The 13,493-nt window shown below is 41.7% G+C and overlaps 1 protein-coding gene across 4 annotated transcripts in view; it reads left to right on the top strand.

Annotated features, from left to right (window-relative positions):
* The window catches only part of dgki (diacylglycerol kinase, iota), a 102,329-nt gene that overhangs the window by 77,821 nt on the left and 11,015 nt on the right, over positions 1-13,493 (top strand). For 2 of the 4 annotated variants that reach the window (XM_004573727.4, XM_004573726.4), the window contains exons 14-26: positions 629-754; positions 1,045-1,123; positions 1,451-1,506; positions 2,464-2,526; positions 4,806-4,879; positions 6,429-6,540; positions 6,613-6,699; positions 8,408-8,520; positions 9,321-9,383; positions 11,208-11,308; positions 11,992-12,071; positions 12,369-12,413; positions 12,838-12,907. In XM_004573727.4, coding sequence (XP_004573784.3) covers positions 629-754; positions 1,045-1,123; positions 1,451-1,506; positions 2,464-2,526; positions 4,806-4,879; positions 6,429-6,540; positions 6,613-6,699; positions 8,408-8,520; positions 9,321-9,383; positions 11,208-11,308; positions 11,992-12,071; positions 12,369-12,413; positions 12,838-12,907 — 1,069 coding nt within the window. The remainder of the gene's footprint in view (positions 1-628; positions 755-1,044; positions 1,124-1,450; positions 1,507-2,463; positions 2,527-4,805; positions 4,880-6,428; positions 6,541-6,612; positions 6,700-8,407; positions 8,521-9,320; positions 9,384-11,207; positions 11,309-11,991; positions 12,072-12,368; positions 12,414-12,837; positions 12,908-13,493) is intronic. The other 2 variants (XM_004573729.4, XM_004573728.4) reach the window with 2 other exon arrangements.

Here is a 13,493-nt window from a genome sequence, read left to right as displayed (position 1 = left end):
CACATGGGGAGGGATCTCTAGACTGCATTGCAGGTAGCTGATACCTGGTGTCGTACTGTAAAGTTTTATTTTTAGCTAAATGATATAAAAAAAAACCACTTCCCTGAAAATGGCTCCACAATTTTTCATTCAGCACTGATGGGTCTTTACAGATGTGAAGGTCAACCCCTTCCATATGCTCTAATGCTCTCCCATATTGTCATGAATGCTGGATTCTGCCCTGTTATTAAAGAGGCTGGGCCTCTCTGATAGATCGAGCAGCTCTGAGGTCCTCTTTTTATACCCAGTTAAGTTTCCATTTAACCTAAAAGGTTATCAGATGCTTCACCGGGTCATTTTGTAGCAACCTACACAACCTTTACACAACCTTTCCAGCATTTTATTAATATTCATTGCTAGCATTCAGTTAAAAAGAAAATCTCACTTTATTAAACGTTTGCGTTACAACATGTCATCTTTGTCCTATTTTCACTTACTCAAATAGTTTAGATGTTCTGCAGTGTGTATTTATCCTCACTTTGCACAGATGCATATTAAATGTAACATTAAAACCCTTTTGCACGGATGACTGTGTAGATGTTGGGTAGTTAAATTTGCCTCTGTCTTGTGTTTGCTATCCTCCCTGCAGGGCTACACGGATGAACCAGTGTCCAAGGTTTTGTGTCATGTGGAGGACGGTTCGGTGGTGCAGCTGGACAGGTGGAACCTCTTAGTAGAAAAGAGCTCTGCCCAGCCAGAGGAGGGCACACAGAAGGTCAGTTTGTGCTGGAAGTTAGGATGTGTGCGTTCCATATTAGGTACACTGTTGGAATAAAGATAGGGCAGTTTTGGTGCTTTATTTTTCAGCCTCTGAGGTTTTTGCTTGTTAATATCTATACCGTGGGTTTAAAGAGTTGGGCTTTACCAAAAAGTGTGAATTTGGATGAGTATCAGTAGCTAAATGGTCAGAGTTTATGCTCAAAGAGGATGTGAGCTGTCTATGTGAATAAATTACATTATATTTATGCAAAGAGGCCCACTTCAGTGTTTTTCCTGCATCCTCAGCTGCCCTTGAACGTGTTCAACAACTACTTCAGCCTTGGCTTCGACGCGCACGTCACCCTGGAGTTCCACGAGTCCAGAGGTGTGTGAAAGCTATTTTAATATCACTTTTTTTAAATTTTCACCTTGTGTCAACTCTATTCATGTTCCATTAGGTCCTCCTCTCCCTAGTTAATAGATCATTTTCTGCTTTTGTTAAAAAAAAAGAAGAGAAAGATGAGCAGAATGAAAAATTTACAAAGGATACTGAATCAGATTCACACATTCAGGCATGCACAAATGAGTCAGTCTCTCCGTGTTACTCTGCACCGCTCTGCGTGAGTTTTCACATTTGTAATCCCACGGTCTTTGTCGCATCTTTAATGTATTCTCCTTCTTTCTCTCTGCCTCTCTAATTGTGTCTTTCCAGAGGCCAACCCAGAAAAGTTTAACAGTCGCTTCCGCAACAAGATGTTCTATGCAGGAGTGAGTGTCCCCGATGACTTTCTTTCTGCTCACACATCCACAGACACACAAACCTTTGGAGCCGAAACTCTTCCTCCCAGTCACTGTCTGTCTGACACACAGACACATGTTAGGATGAGCAGGAAGAAGTCTGGTTTAAATAAGCGAGAATGAGGTGCTGCAAAAAAATCACTCAGAGTAAATACACATGGAGGCAAAGAGAATATCTCAGCTGTTTTTCAAAAGAAAGTAAAAGCTACAGAATGTAAAGAAACATCTGCTTTGACTTTATATCCCAAGCCTCTGTACACTGAGCAGATTTCAGGTGAAGTTGAACGAGGACCAGGCTGTACTTTTGAGCAGTACCAGGTTGTGCCACCTGACGGTGCAGGGAGTCAGTCTAGCGTTCACTTTGAGGGCCTTTACACACCAGCATGTAAAATCTGTGCAAATGTTTCATGAATTAAAACATTTTTCAGACTTATCTATTTTTAATGCAGCCATTCACATCGACCGCATACCTTTGCCAGATGATTTTTGGGTAATTTTCCTGTAATCCAGTAATTTTACTGATCTGTAGTGAGCCGAGGTCATAGCACGCTGTTTTGATCTTTGATCTATTGTTAATTAATCCAGCATTTTTCCAACTTCGTGCAGCTCTAGCTTCTGAACCTCCCCGATTGAAATAAAAATTCTTAAACAAGAATTTTTAAATTCGGAGCTATTTGGAATGAGCAAATTCTCTGTGAAGGATGTGAGTTGGAAGGGAGAAGTGATGGGTGGGAGTTGGAGCGGAAGCGTGTCACGGAGTTATCTCTTTTTAATGAGGGAAATGTAATGAACTGTAATTCTGTTTGATTGGGCCCCATTCTCTCTGTGTGTGTGTGTGTGTGTGTGTGTGTGTGTGTGTGTGTGTGTGTGTGTGTGTGTGTGTGTGTGTGTGTGTGTGTGTGTGTGTGTGTGTGTGTGTGTGTGCAGGCTGCGTTCTCAGATTTCCTCCAGAGGAGCTCCAGGGATTTGTCCAAGCACGTCAGAGTGGTGGTGAGTGTTAACACACTCTCTCCGTCTTCTCTCTCGCTCTCCGCCTGTATCGTTTTCTGTGTCGACATGTTTGGGCAGCAGGTCGGTGATTAAAATCCCGCCCTCTGCTTCTCTTTTAACGGCCGCCGTGCTGAAGTGTCCTTCATTAAAGTCTTACAAGAACCACCGCGCTGCTCATTCACTGACCCTGAACACTGACATCTACCCCAGGGTTAGAGCACCAACAGTTTTTTATTAACATTTCTAATGACGATTTCATTGGTTAATTGAAAAATTCCTTAAAAAAAGAAAAATGCCCAGAGATAAAATGAGCATATTTAAAGGGACAGTTCACCCCATCTCAGGGGTGATCCAGTATGTGGTGCAGAGCAGATTTCTGGTTTGTTGTCTCTCTCTTCATGTTAGCCCTGTGATGGACTGGTGACCTGTCCAGAGTGCGCTGCGCCCTCTGCTCTGTGCTAACTGGAGCAGGCTTGGACGATATCAGCTGTAGGTTCAATTCAACATTAACATCTACAGAGGAATGCAGGAGAGGGGTACAACAGTATCTACAGCTATCTGTAAAGCATGGCAGAGGCTGTGTCTTGGTTGGGGGCTGTATTTCAGGCAGTAGTGTTGGATATCTTGGAAAATCTTATGGAATTAGGAATGCAGATAAGTACTATCAGATTTTGATCCAGCATGTAATGTCCACCCTGGACAGGCTGGCTTAATTTTTTTAGGTATGACATTGATCCCAAATACAATGTCAATGCAGTAAAATCATTCCTGGATGAAACACACAGTCATGGATTGGCCTCCCCGGAGCTCGGACCTCAACGTTACTGAAGCAGTGTGGGATCATCTACAGGCAGAAAAAACATCCAAAGACGAGCTTTGAATGTCTTTCAAGAAGTCCGGAGAACTATTCCTCAAGACTACTTAAAGAAAGTACAAGAAAGCAGCCCCAGAAAGTTCAGGCTGTGTTGAAGAATAAAGTTGCTTATATGAAATATTGATTTTCGATTGCCCTTATATTAGTAATTTGTCAATATTAGCTATTGATATATAGGTATTGTCTCTTGTGATGGCTGATTAACTATAACTAAAAAAGTAAAAAAGAAATGAAAGAAACACCCTTCAGCCTTGTTATGAGTGTTGATGTTGCAAAGTTTGTCCACCAGAGGGCGCCCTGCAAATTTCCTGTTGGGAACTCATATGTGTGAAATAGCACATCTGATTGATTTGACTTGATTTGGTGGTGAACGGTCCCTTTGATTTTTTTTCCCAGTTAACAAACCCTGTAACTATCTTGGACTGAGTAGAACATAACTAAATTACAGGATTGTTTACTGTGTCTTCAGTGTCAGTGATGCCCCGAGAGCAGCATCTGTTGAAATTTCATGCCAGAGCAGCAAAACACAAACAGTTTTTTGATCGTCTCGGAACATTTTCCGACTTCCCTACTCTGATGCTAACTCTCATCCTCAAGCTTCTTGTTTCCTGCTGCTGATATAAATCTTTGGATAATAAATATATCCCGTCATTCAAAGAAAGATAGAAAAAAAGACTCAATCGTTTCCTTAAAACAATCTTGGCGCTGCAGTTTTGAACAAATATTAGTAACACAGGAGGAAAAACTGTTTGTTTGGGATTGTTTTCAGCTGCTAATTTGTTGTTGCTGTGAGTATTTATAGCAGCATCAGCAGATTTACAGTGCCCTCGTTCATTGTAATGCAGGAACTTGTTAGAGGTGTTAACGCTGATGTGTTTTATATAGTTTCTGTGAGAATAATGGAGCTGTGTGGCACAGAGGAATGAGCTCAAGCTTCGGATGCGCAGCGCTGAGGCTTTCTGTTGGTTTTGGTCTTTTCCTTGGATTTATTTATAGAAGCATATTGAATTTGACTGGACTTATCCTTTAATTATGCTTTGATTTAGAAACTTTCCTGGTGGAAAATAGATAATTGAATATGAAAAATCTGACCCAGAAATGGTTTGTACATTTAGAAAATGGCACATCTTACGTGGTTGCAGCAATAAATCATTAACGGCATCCTGCAGGGAGCTGAGTGTGGCGTGACCCTTGACCTGATTAATCAGAACGTGGGGGCGGGTTGGACCGAGAGTGAGGACAGTGAAACTGAGAGTAAAAGCTGAGAACGGCGAGCGACGCTTGAAATGACATTTAAAAGCAAAACAAACGTTCTGAGAGTGAAAATAAGTTGTTATACTGCAAATATGTGGCGCACATTCTGTGAAACGTTGGCTCAATGTTTCTCTTTCCATGTGTTTCACAGTGTGATGGCACAGATCTCACTCCCAAGATCCAGGAGCTGAAGTTCCAGTGCATAGTGTTTCTAAACATTCCCAGGTAGGTGATCATGGAGTGGCCACGATGGCGCAAATCGATGGTTCCCAGGAATTTCTTGACCTGAACTTAGTCAGGCACTGTCTAGGTTTCTGAATATTATTGATTAGCTTCATAGCTTCAAATTCAAATTCAAATTCAAATTTTATTTGTCACGTACACAGTCATACACAGTACGATATGTAGTGAAATGCTTGGACAACTGCTCGTGACCTAAAGAAAACAAAAAAGGAAAAGGCTATGAATAAGATAGGAAATAAATATGAAAAATTAAAAAGGGTCAATTTAACTAGGAAGGAATAAAATATAAATTAAGGTTAAAAATGAAATAACTGTACAACACAAATTAGAATGAAGGGTAAATGGCTTCAACACAAAGGGGTGGGGGTGTAATGGTGTGGAGGATTTTTTCCATTCTTTGTGACCCTTATTAGCCTACCCAAGTCTTGTTGCTGACCACGCTGATTCCTACTCATCCTCCGATGGTTGCTTCCAGCAGGATGACACATGGTGTCAAACTGGTTTATTGAACCTGCACACAGATGGACTCCACAGTCCCATCTCAGTCCAACAGAGCACCTTTAGTAGTGGTGGAACAGGAAATTCTCATCATGGATGTGCAGTCCACAAATGTGGAGCAACTGTGTGATGCTATCATGCCAACATGGATGTTTCCAGGACGTTGTTGAGTCTGTGGCATGAAGAATTAAGGCAGCTAAAGCTGTGACATAGATGTGTTGTGTCTTTGAACATCTGTGAGGGGGCGGTACTTATTTTCCCGTCACTCAGTGCTGCTGCAGTGTCAGTTCTGTCTCGATGCCTTTTGTGAACCAGACAGATTTGAGAGCTTTTCCTTCCCAGCAGAGGTCTGGCTATTTTCTTTTTTTCGAAGAAATTCACGGCGGACAGACTCCGAGCGTCATCAGTCAGTCATTGGTGAATTTAGTAGCAGTTTTGTGATCTGTGGCTCAGTCAGTCTTTTTGAAAACAGTGTTGCTGTGTTGCTTCTTTGTGAATTTCTTGGTATTTGCTCTGCTAAGAATAAATAAAAACCAAAGAAAAAAAGTTCACTGTTATTGAAAAACGTGTAAATAATGGGGCATCTGTAAGTTTTAATTTCTGTCTAACAATTCAGTGTGTGACAAAGCATGTTAAATAGTATCTAGAAAACTGTGAGACACCACAACTCTCTTGTGACTACCTGACTAATTAAATTCTTGAAGTGGGCTGAAGGTAGAGGCAGGAGGTGTAATTCAGGTTTTATGCTCGCTGAAGCTGTTGACTTCAGTCCTCCCACGCAGCCTGGAGTTAAAATACTCCTCAGTCAATAAAAACAAATTTCATACCTGTTCGGTCAGAGGAAAGTCTGCGCCGTCACTGGAGAAAGATGAATCAGCCAGAAAAGCACCTGATTTGATATTTGAGTTTAACCTTTGCTAAAAAACATCAGCAGTGAGCGTGTCATCAACAGGACGCCACAGGGGGAGCCCAAATGACATTTAAGGTGTTTTTGAGACTCTGTTGTTGCATGATTGTGTTAACACGTGTGCAGATACTGTGCCGGCACCATGCCATGGGGAAACACGGGAGACCATCGAGACTTTGAACCTCAGCGGCATGACGACGGCTGCATCGAGGTTATCGGCTTCACCATGGCCTCGCTGGTAAGAATTTCAAAAAAGAAGCAGCGCAACGAAGAGAAAACCACATCTGAAAACGTCTCTGTTGTCCACTAGGCAGCGCTGCAGGTTGGAGGTCACGGAGAGAGACTTCACCAGTGCAGAGAGGTCATCCTCACTACCTACAAGACTGTACCTGTTCAGGTAATATTAGAGTGACAGAGTGTAATATAACAACCTCATACCTGCAGGATTCAAAGCAAGAGCAGCTAGAGAATAATCAGAGTATAAGAAAACAACAAACACGTAGAATTCCTCAGAATAAACACAAACTGTTGTAGTAAATGTACAGTTTTATTTAGGAGTGTCTAACATAAGGCCCGGGGGCCAGAATCGACCCAGCAAATACTCCAATCTGGCCCACTGGACAGCTTTGGAAAATGTGAAGAAGTTTTACGGCTTTTCCTTTTGATAAAGACCCTTCACCACCAAAACTGTTTATGCTGCATTAAAGTAATTAAGTAATAGATAAACAATTAAATTTAATATACCTAGTTTAGCTTGTATTAAAAACATTAATTAATAAAAACTTTGAAATTGAAATGGTACGTGACAGCAAACTTTAGGTCCGTGCTTCTAAGACTTCCTCTGGTACAAAAACCTGGATAAAGTTCCCACTTCCCCATCTCACATGTTTAATTGATCAGTAACAATTAAAAACAATTGACTTCAGGTGAAATTAATTTCAGCACAGTCAGTCCTGTTTCCCAGCATGAAGATCAACCTTTTTAAATTCCGTATGTTTCTGGTGATGCACCTCACAGTTTGACAAACCTTTGAGATGACTGACTGATTTTTAATTTTTCTCTCTTAAATATTTGATTCAATTCTTCGTTTAGCTCTGAGTAACTCTGCAGGGGACAATATTTCATTATTCATTCTTTATTTCATTATTATTTAATCATATCTATTAATGATATTTAAAACGTAACTATAGTGCTGGCTGTAATATAAACAGAGAAGCAGCAACGTTGAGAAACAAGAAAAGGGTTAAACAGTTTTTCTCAGATGGGTACATGAGAACCTCTCGGGGTAGTGTAGAGTACTGCATTGTTTAAAGTAACAGTCATGCAGAAATGATGAAGTCATTCAGCTGCAGTAAATGCAATGAGAAGTGCGAGTGTATTAAAATTGGCTATATATTTAATTTTATTTGTGATATTTAATGACAAACAGACAAAAGTGAGCCAGATGTTTGTGTGCGGCCTCTTTTCTGCAGTGACTCTGATCAAAAGCTCAGATAGGAGACAGAGATGAGAGCTGTTAAAACCCTCTGTTTGTGATGAGCAGGGGCTCAGTGTGAGATAAAGAAGGATTATTTTGAGCTGAATCGTGCAATGCCGCTCTAGTAGAGTCCGCTATACTGTGCTGCGGTTTGTGAGATTTATTTAACCTGACATTTCTTTTTATCAGGCCAGGTCAAATAAACATTACACAAGCTATTACTAAATTGAAGACGGCTCAAAACATCTCCAAGAGCCCAACCAAACCTTCAAACAATCTGTTTTGGGTAAAATGACCCCAATAATGACCATTTAAAAAAAGAAAAAGAAGGTTGAGCTCATATAAAGTCATCAGGGAAGTGTTTACTGAGGTCACAGAGCAAGTGAGTTGAGGGCCGTTTTCATTTTATAGAAGTGGAGGTCTCTTTCCAAACAAGAGTCACCCTCTGCTGGTCCTTAGAAAGAATGCAGGTTTAAGACGTCCGTCTTTTAAACTGTTTGTGAGTGCAAGTAGCTTCTTGGCTGATTTTCGGATTTATATGCTGCTGATGTAAGCCTAAAAGAAGCAAATACTATGAAGTCATTGGTTTGACTTTTAAAACATGACCTCAGCGTGTCTTTCTGTTCAGGTGGACGGCGAGCCATGCCGACTGGCTCCATCCACTCTCCGCATCTCTCTTCGAAATCAGGCCAACATGGTCCAGAAGAGCAAGAGACGCACCTCTGTGCCCCTGCTCAACGAGTGAGTCACACACACACGTGCGCGCTCGTACAGATGGAGGATCTAGGCCAGCAGCGTTGTAAAAAATCTGAATGAGTCACACAGTCTGTTTAGCAGGAGCTGACATTCACTCGTCAGTCTCCCACATCTCCGTACAGCACGCCAGACCAAGTCAAAGGAGGGACGTGTAATCAAATTAATCCAAACAAGAGCATGGGTGACACGTGACACTGGCAGTTTCCTGTGAACAGGAGATGCTTATTGATCTGTTTCAGGAGTGGCAGTGCTGCCTTGTGATTTCCTCCTGCACAAAGAGAATCACGAGACTACTAACCCTCCTCCATCCCCGTAGCACTAATATCTCTTCATGTATATCTCTGTCTTTATCTGTGTGTATTTTAAACCGTGTCAGCTACAGTAACTGTGTGCATGTGAGAGCAGGAAGAATAGAGGGTGATGACTTTCTGTAGCAGAACTTATCGACTGTCTGTACTGCTACTGTGCTATCAATGTTTGTCCACTTACCTCTGGGCTTTTCTCCGTCTGTTCCTCCTGTTCTTCTTCTTCTTCTTCTTCTTCTTCTTCTTCTTCTTTTGTCTTCCTTCATATTCACTTCTTCATTCCTCCAACACACACGCCGGTGTGATCTTTAATTATTTCTTTTCTTTTCTTTACCTTGTCTCCTTCCCCTCCTCTTTTTTTCATTTCCTTTCCCCTCCTCGTCATTTTCTCTTTTTCCACCCCTCATCTCCCCCCGTCATACATTCCTCCTCTCTTCTGTGTGTGTGTGTGTGTGTGTGCGCGTGTGTGTACGGCCGTAGTATTCAGAAGGTGTGTGCAGCTGATCTGCGCCGCCTCTCTGCTCCCCCCGACTCCTTCTCTGTGTAAGTACCTGAGCCCTCTGTGACCGGATGGATGGATGTTTGTGTCCGTGTGAGTAAATGTGTTGACAGCGTTGTGTCTTTATTGATCCATCAGGCTTTGACCAATATTTGACATGACAAAATCAGCAGTTGGCATCTTCCCAGCTTTTTGTGGTCAGTTATGATGATTTTAATGATAGCAAATTATAAAATATTTGACTTTATTTGTTCATTTAACAGTTTTTATTTGTAGTATTGGAGGTGGTGCTCAGTCAAAGCTTTGGCTACTGAACAAAAGGATGAAGCAGAAAAGCTGCGACCCATTTTAAAATGAGAAAATCCCACGGGCCCCACCCAATCTTAAGTCCTCACCCTAATCATGATACAAGAGAAAGTGATATTTCCTTGAAAGTTGTGTTTAAAAAAAGCCTTAATAGCAATCGCACTGATGAAGAAACGTAAATGTCCAACCAGGCCTTTCAAACATGACACGCTCTTTAACCTGCAAACACTTTAGTACAAACTCACGGGTAATGACCGGTACATTCACCACGAGTGAGCCTCCTGCATGCTGAACTCAGGCAGTACCCTCACCTGAACCAAGCAGAGTATTTCCAGGAGCGAGGAAGAGTCTGACGTGGGCTGTCTCCTGCTGCATGTTTAATGCGAGGAAGGGCAAATCAGGACAAAGTCCCAACATTGAAAGAGGCTCTGCATTAGGATTCCCAACTCATTTAAAGTGGCGCTTTTTGGGTTTTTAGGTGCAGGCACCTCATAGAGAGGAGACGGTTATCCAAGGACACCCTGACTAATGTTCCTCTGTGCTCGTTAGCAGCGGTGGCTAATCAGAAAGACAGCAACCTGTGAGACGTAACAGACAGGAGTCGTAATGTCCTTATTTTATAAGCCCAGATTTTTCCTGTTGGACGTGTTGGCTGTGAGGGTCCATGAACCCCATTTTGAGAACCCCAGATTTGAAATGCTCAAATAGCTGTATTGGTCAAACCCTGCTGTGTCGTGCTGGCTGTTGGTGTTTGTGTTACACAGGCTGGAAGAGAGCGGCAGAGAGAGAAAGAGTGCGTGGCAGCATGCAGATAAAAGCCTGTCCACTCCTCAGTGTGCTTCTGTCTTTTGTCTTAATGTTTCCCTCGCTGTAGTCCCTTTACCTTTACCTGAACCGAGCCTCTCGCTTGACGTCCAGACCCTGTAAAGTGTCTTAATGTTGTGCTCTGAGTAACAAGAGTCATGTAACTGTTGTAATTTCAAACGCTTTCTGTCCCTTTGCAGGTAAGATTATTGAGTTAGAGCTTTTGAGGCTCTGTGGACGTATGATTCTCAAACACCTGTGCAGATGTCTTTTATATGTCAGAGCTCATAGATCTGTTTTCACATGAACGAAAGAAGACAGAGGAGGAATTAAATATCAGGTAAAAGCAGCTGAGCTGAACTCCACTGTGCTGCTTACTGCTGAAATATTTATTCAATTCCAGTGTTTTGGTCTGTCCAGCCTTCGTCAGGTACGTGGGCAGCATCTCAGCATGAGATCACTTTCACTGAAAGTCAGACGGACCAAAACATCGTCAATAATGAAGTGCAGGAGTTCAGCTCAGTTGTTTGTTTGTTTTTACGTAGTTTTCTCCTCTGATCGAGCTGCCACTCATTCAGGTGTGCAGACACTCAGTTATATTTATATTTAAATAAAAGCTCAGATCTGTTTTGCGTTGTGTCCAGTTGTGTCTGTGCGTGCATGTATGCATCTGTATGCCTTTCTCATTGTCTGCTCGGGCATGTCTGATCTGTGCGTGTGTGCATGTACATGCACGTGTGTGTGTGTGCTTTTTCCAGTCCTCACGCAGTTCCAGATCGTCTGCGTCTTCGAGTGAACCGGATCAGCCTCCAGGAGTACGACAGGCTGCAGTATGACAAGGAGCGGCTACGAGACATATGTAAGGCTCTCTGTGTCTCTTAAATTAAAAAAGAAATCAGCTTTAATCTGACTTTTTGTATAAATTGTGGGTCACCAGCTGCAGAATTTTGTAGCTCATTTGTTTTTAGCCAAACCAACTTTATGACACACATATAGCTAGCAGATACCTGCTAACCTGTTTGTTATTGCTAAGAATTCCACTAAGGCTGAATTACATCTTAAGACTAAATTAGCGTAAGTACTGTAAGTCACACTGTTTGTCAAATAAACCATTAAAAATAAATTCCAAAAGGCAGCAACAGGATACACGAAACATAACTTTAAGCTTTACAACGAGCAAATGGATGAGTTTTGGTTATGAAGGAGGAAACTTTCCATACAGGCTGGTTTTGTACCATGACACATGACAAAAAACACATGACAAAAAAAAAAATGTTTTAGTGGTTTATAAAGTAACAAACCTTTGACTCATGTGACAGACAAATAAAACTAGTATTTTGGACCCGACTGTGTCCAACATTTACGTTTCTGCAGCCTGGCACCACGTTTTCATATTTAAACATATTTCTGAAGATTTCTAGTGCAGAAAAAAAATTTTCTTAGTGTAGGTGATCAGCTGTGGATACCATGTGTTGATAAATCTTTACTATAATTACCCTAAAGCTCTAACATGTGTCTGTGTTTTGTTTTGTTTTTTCTCAGCCATCCCTGTTGGCATAGTGGTGGTGAGGGGGGACTGTGACCTGGAGACCTGCAGACTTTATATTGACAGATTACAAGAGGCAAGTCTCTAGCTTTACCACCATCATCATTATCACTTTAATTGCCTCCCTTGTTCTCCTTTTCTCCTGTTTCCTCCTCTTCATCATTATTTCATGATCCACGCAGCAGCGTCGCTGCTCCTTTCTCAGTTATTTATAGATGGATGAATGACCGGCACTGCCAGGAACGCAGAGGTGCTCTTTAGCTGTCTGTCTCATGTGACTGAATGTAAAATGTGTAGAAGCTGTTGATGTTTTTTGTGTAAATGCTTCTGGCTCTTTGTTAACCTTGAAACCTGTCTGCTGTGTGCTTGCTAGGATTTACACCAGGCACCATCTACTGGCCACAGAGTGCACTACCAGGTATATGACTTTGGGGTGTCTTTCTGTGAGGGTTGAGAAACACTGAAACATTTGGACAGTCATCTAAGAGTTTAACATTTTTAGGTGGCTGGCAGCCCATAAGCATTTGGCTAAATAATAGCTAAATAATATAAACTAACTTTATCTGTTACAGGCTGGCACCCACTCTCAAATCCTTGTAGTAACCCTTAGAGTGGTAAAATCCCTAAAAACAACAAAAGATATGCGCTACATGCTGTCTTATTGTCTTGCTCATCTCTGCCACGCTACAAAACACTCGTAAACAGCACTTTTGTCTTTCTCACGTGTTCTGTCTTTTGCTTCGTCCTTACTCTGATTAATCTCCTGATTGAACCCTGTTACATTCAGTTCATTGTTCAATAAAAAATGGCGACGATCACAACATTTGTCTCTTTGCCTCCAGGATGAAAGCAGAGGTGTCCCCCGGACCAGTTCAACCAGCAGACTGTCTCCCAACTGGAGCTTCTTGGATTGTGAGTGACTGAAACACCTTAAGCTGGATCAGAGTCCTTCTAGAAGGATCTCGGTAACATCTTCATGCACCTGTTGTGGCAGTTAATTAAATTAAGTTTAATTTTAGTGGTCCCCAAAACACAAAAACTGCATGTATAGGGTCACCAGCTTGCAGACTTTGACTCAAAGCATTTTAAAACCTTACTTTTTCTTCCCTCCTTGAGAGTTAAATTTCTACTAAGATGCTGTTACAGAATTATTTATGTCTGTAAACCGTACACATAGCTTCTTAAAGCCTTCAACTAGTCACCAAACTAGTCAGTTATCCATCACATCCTTTAGTAAAGTGTCAAACACAGTAATGTATTCAGACTCCAGTCCTGAAAGTAGGGTAAAGTTTATTTATTTTGTGCTTTTTAAGAACAAAGGTCACAAATTCCTTCAAAAGCTGCTTGTATTGGCTCACTTGACACAAGGGGGCGCCACAGCAGGTGATACAACAATTAAGATTATGAGCTCTAAGAGCCGTGCTTAGAGAGTGCTTTGTAGTGAATCAGAAGAGTCGACTCCCATTGAGCGAGAGCCGGTTCCTCACTTAATTTCCTT

Source organism: Maylandia zebra, linkage group LG17 (assembly GCF_041146795.1).
Source record: "Maylandia zebra isolate NMK-2024a linkage group LG17, Mzebra_GT3a, whole genome shotgun sequence".
Classification (NCBI taxonomy): Eukaryota; Metazoa; Chordata; class Actinopteri; order Cichliformes; family Cichlidae; genus Maylandia; species Maylandia zebra.
The sequence above is the reverse complement of the archived record's forward strand: the minus strand, read 5'-3'. Positions and strand labels throughout refer to the sequence as shown.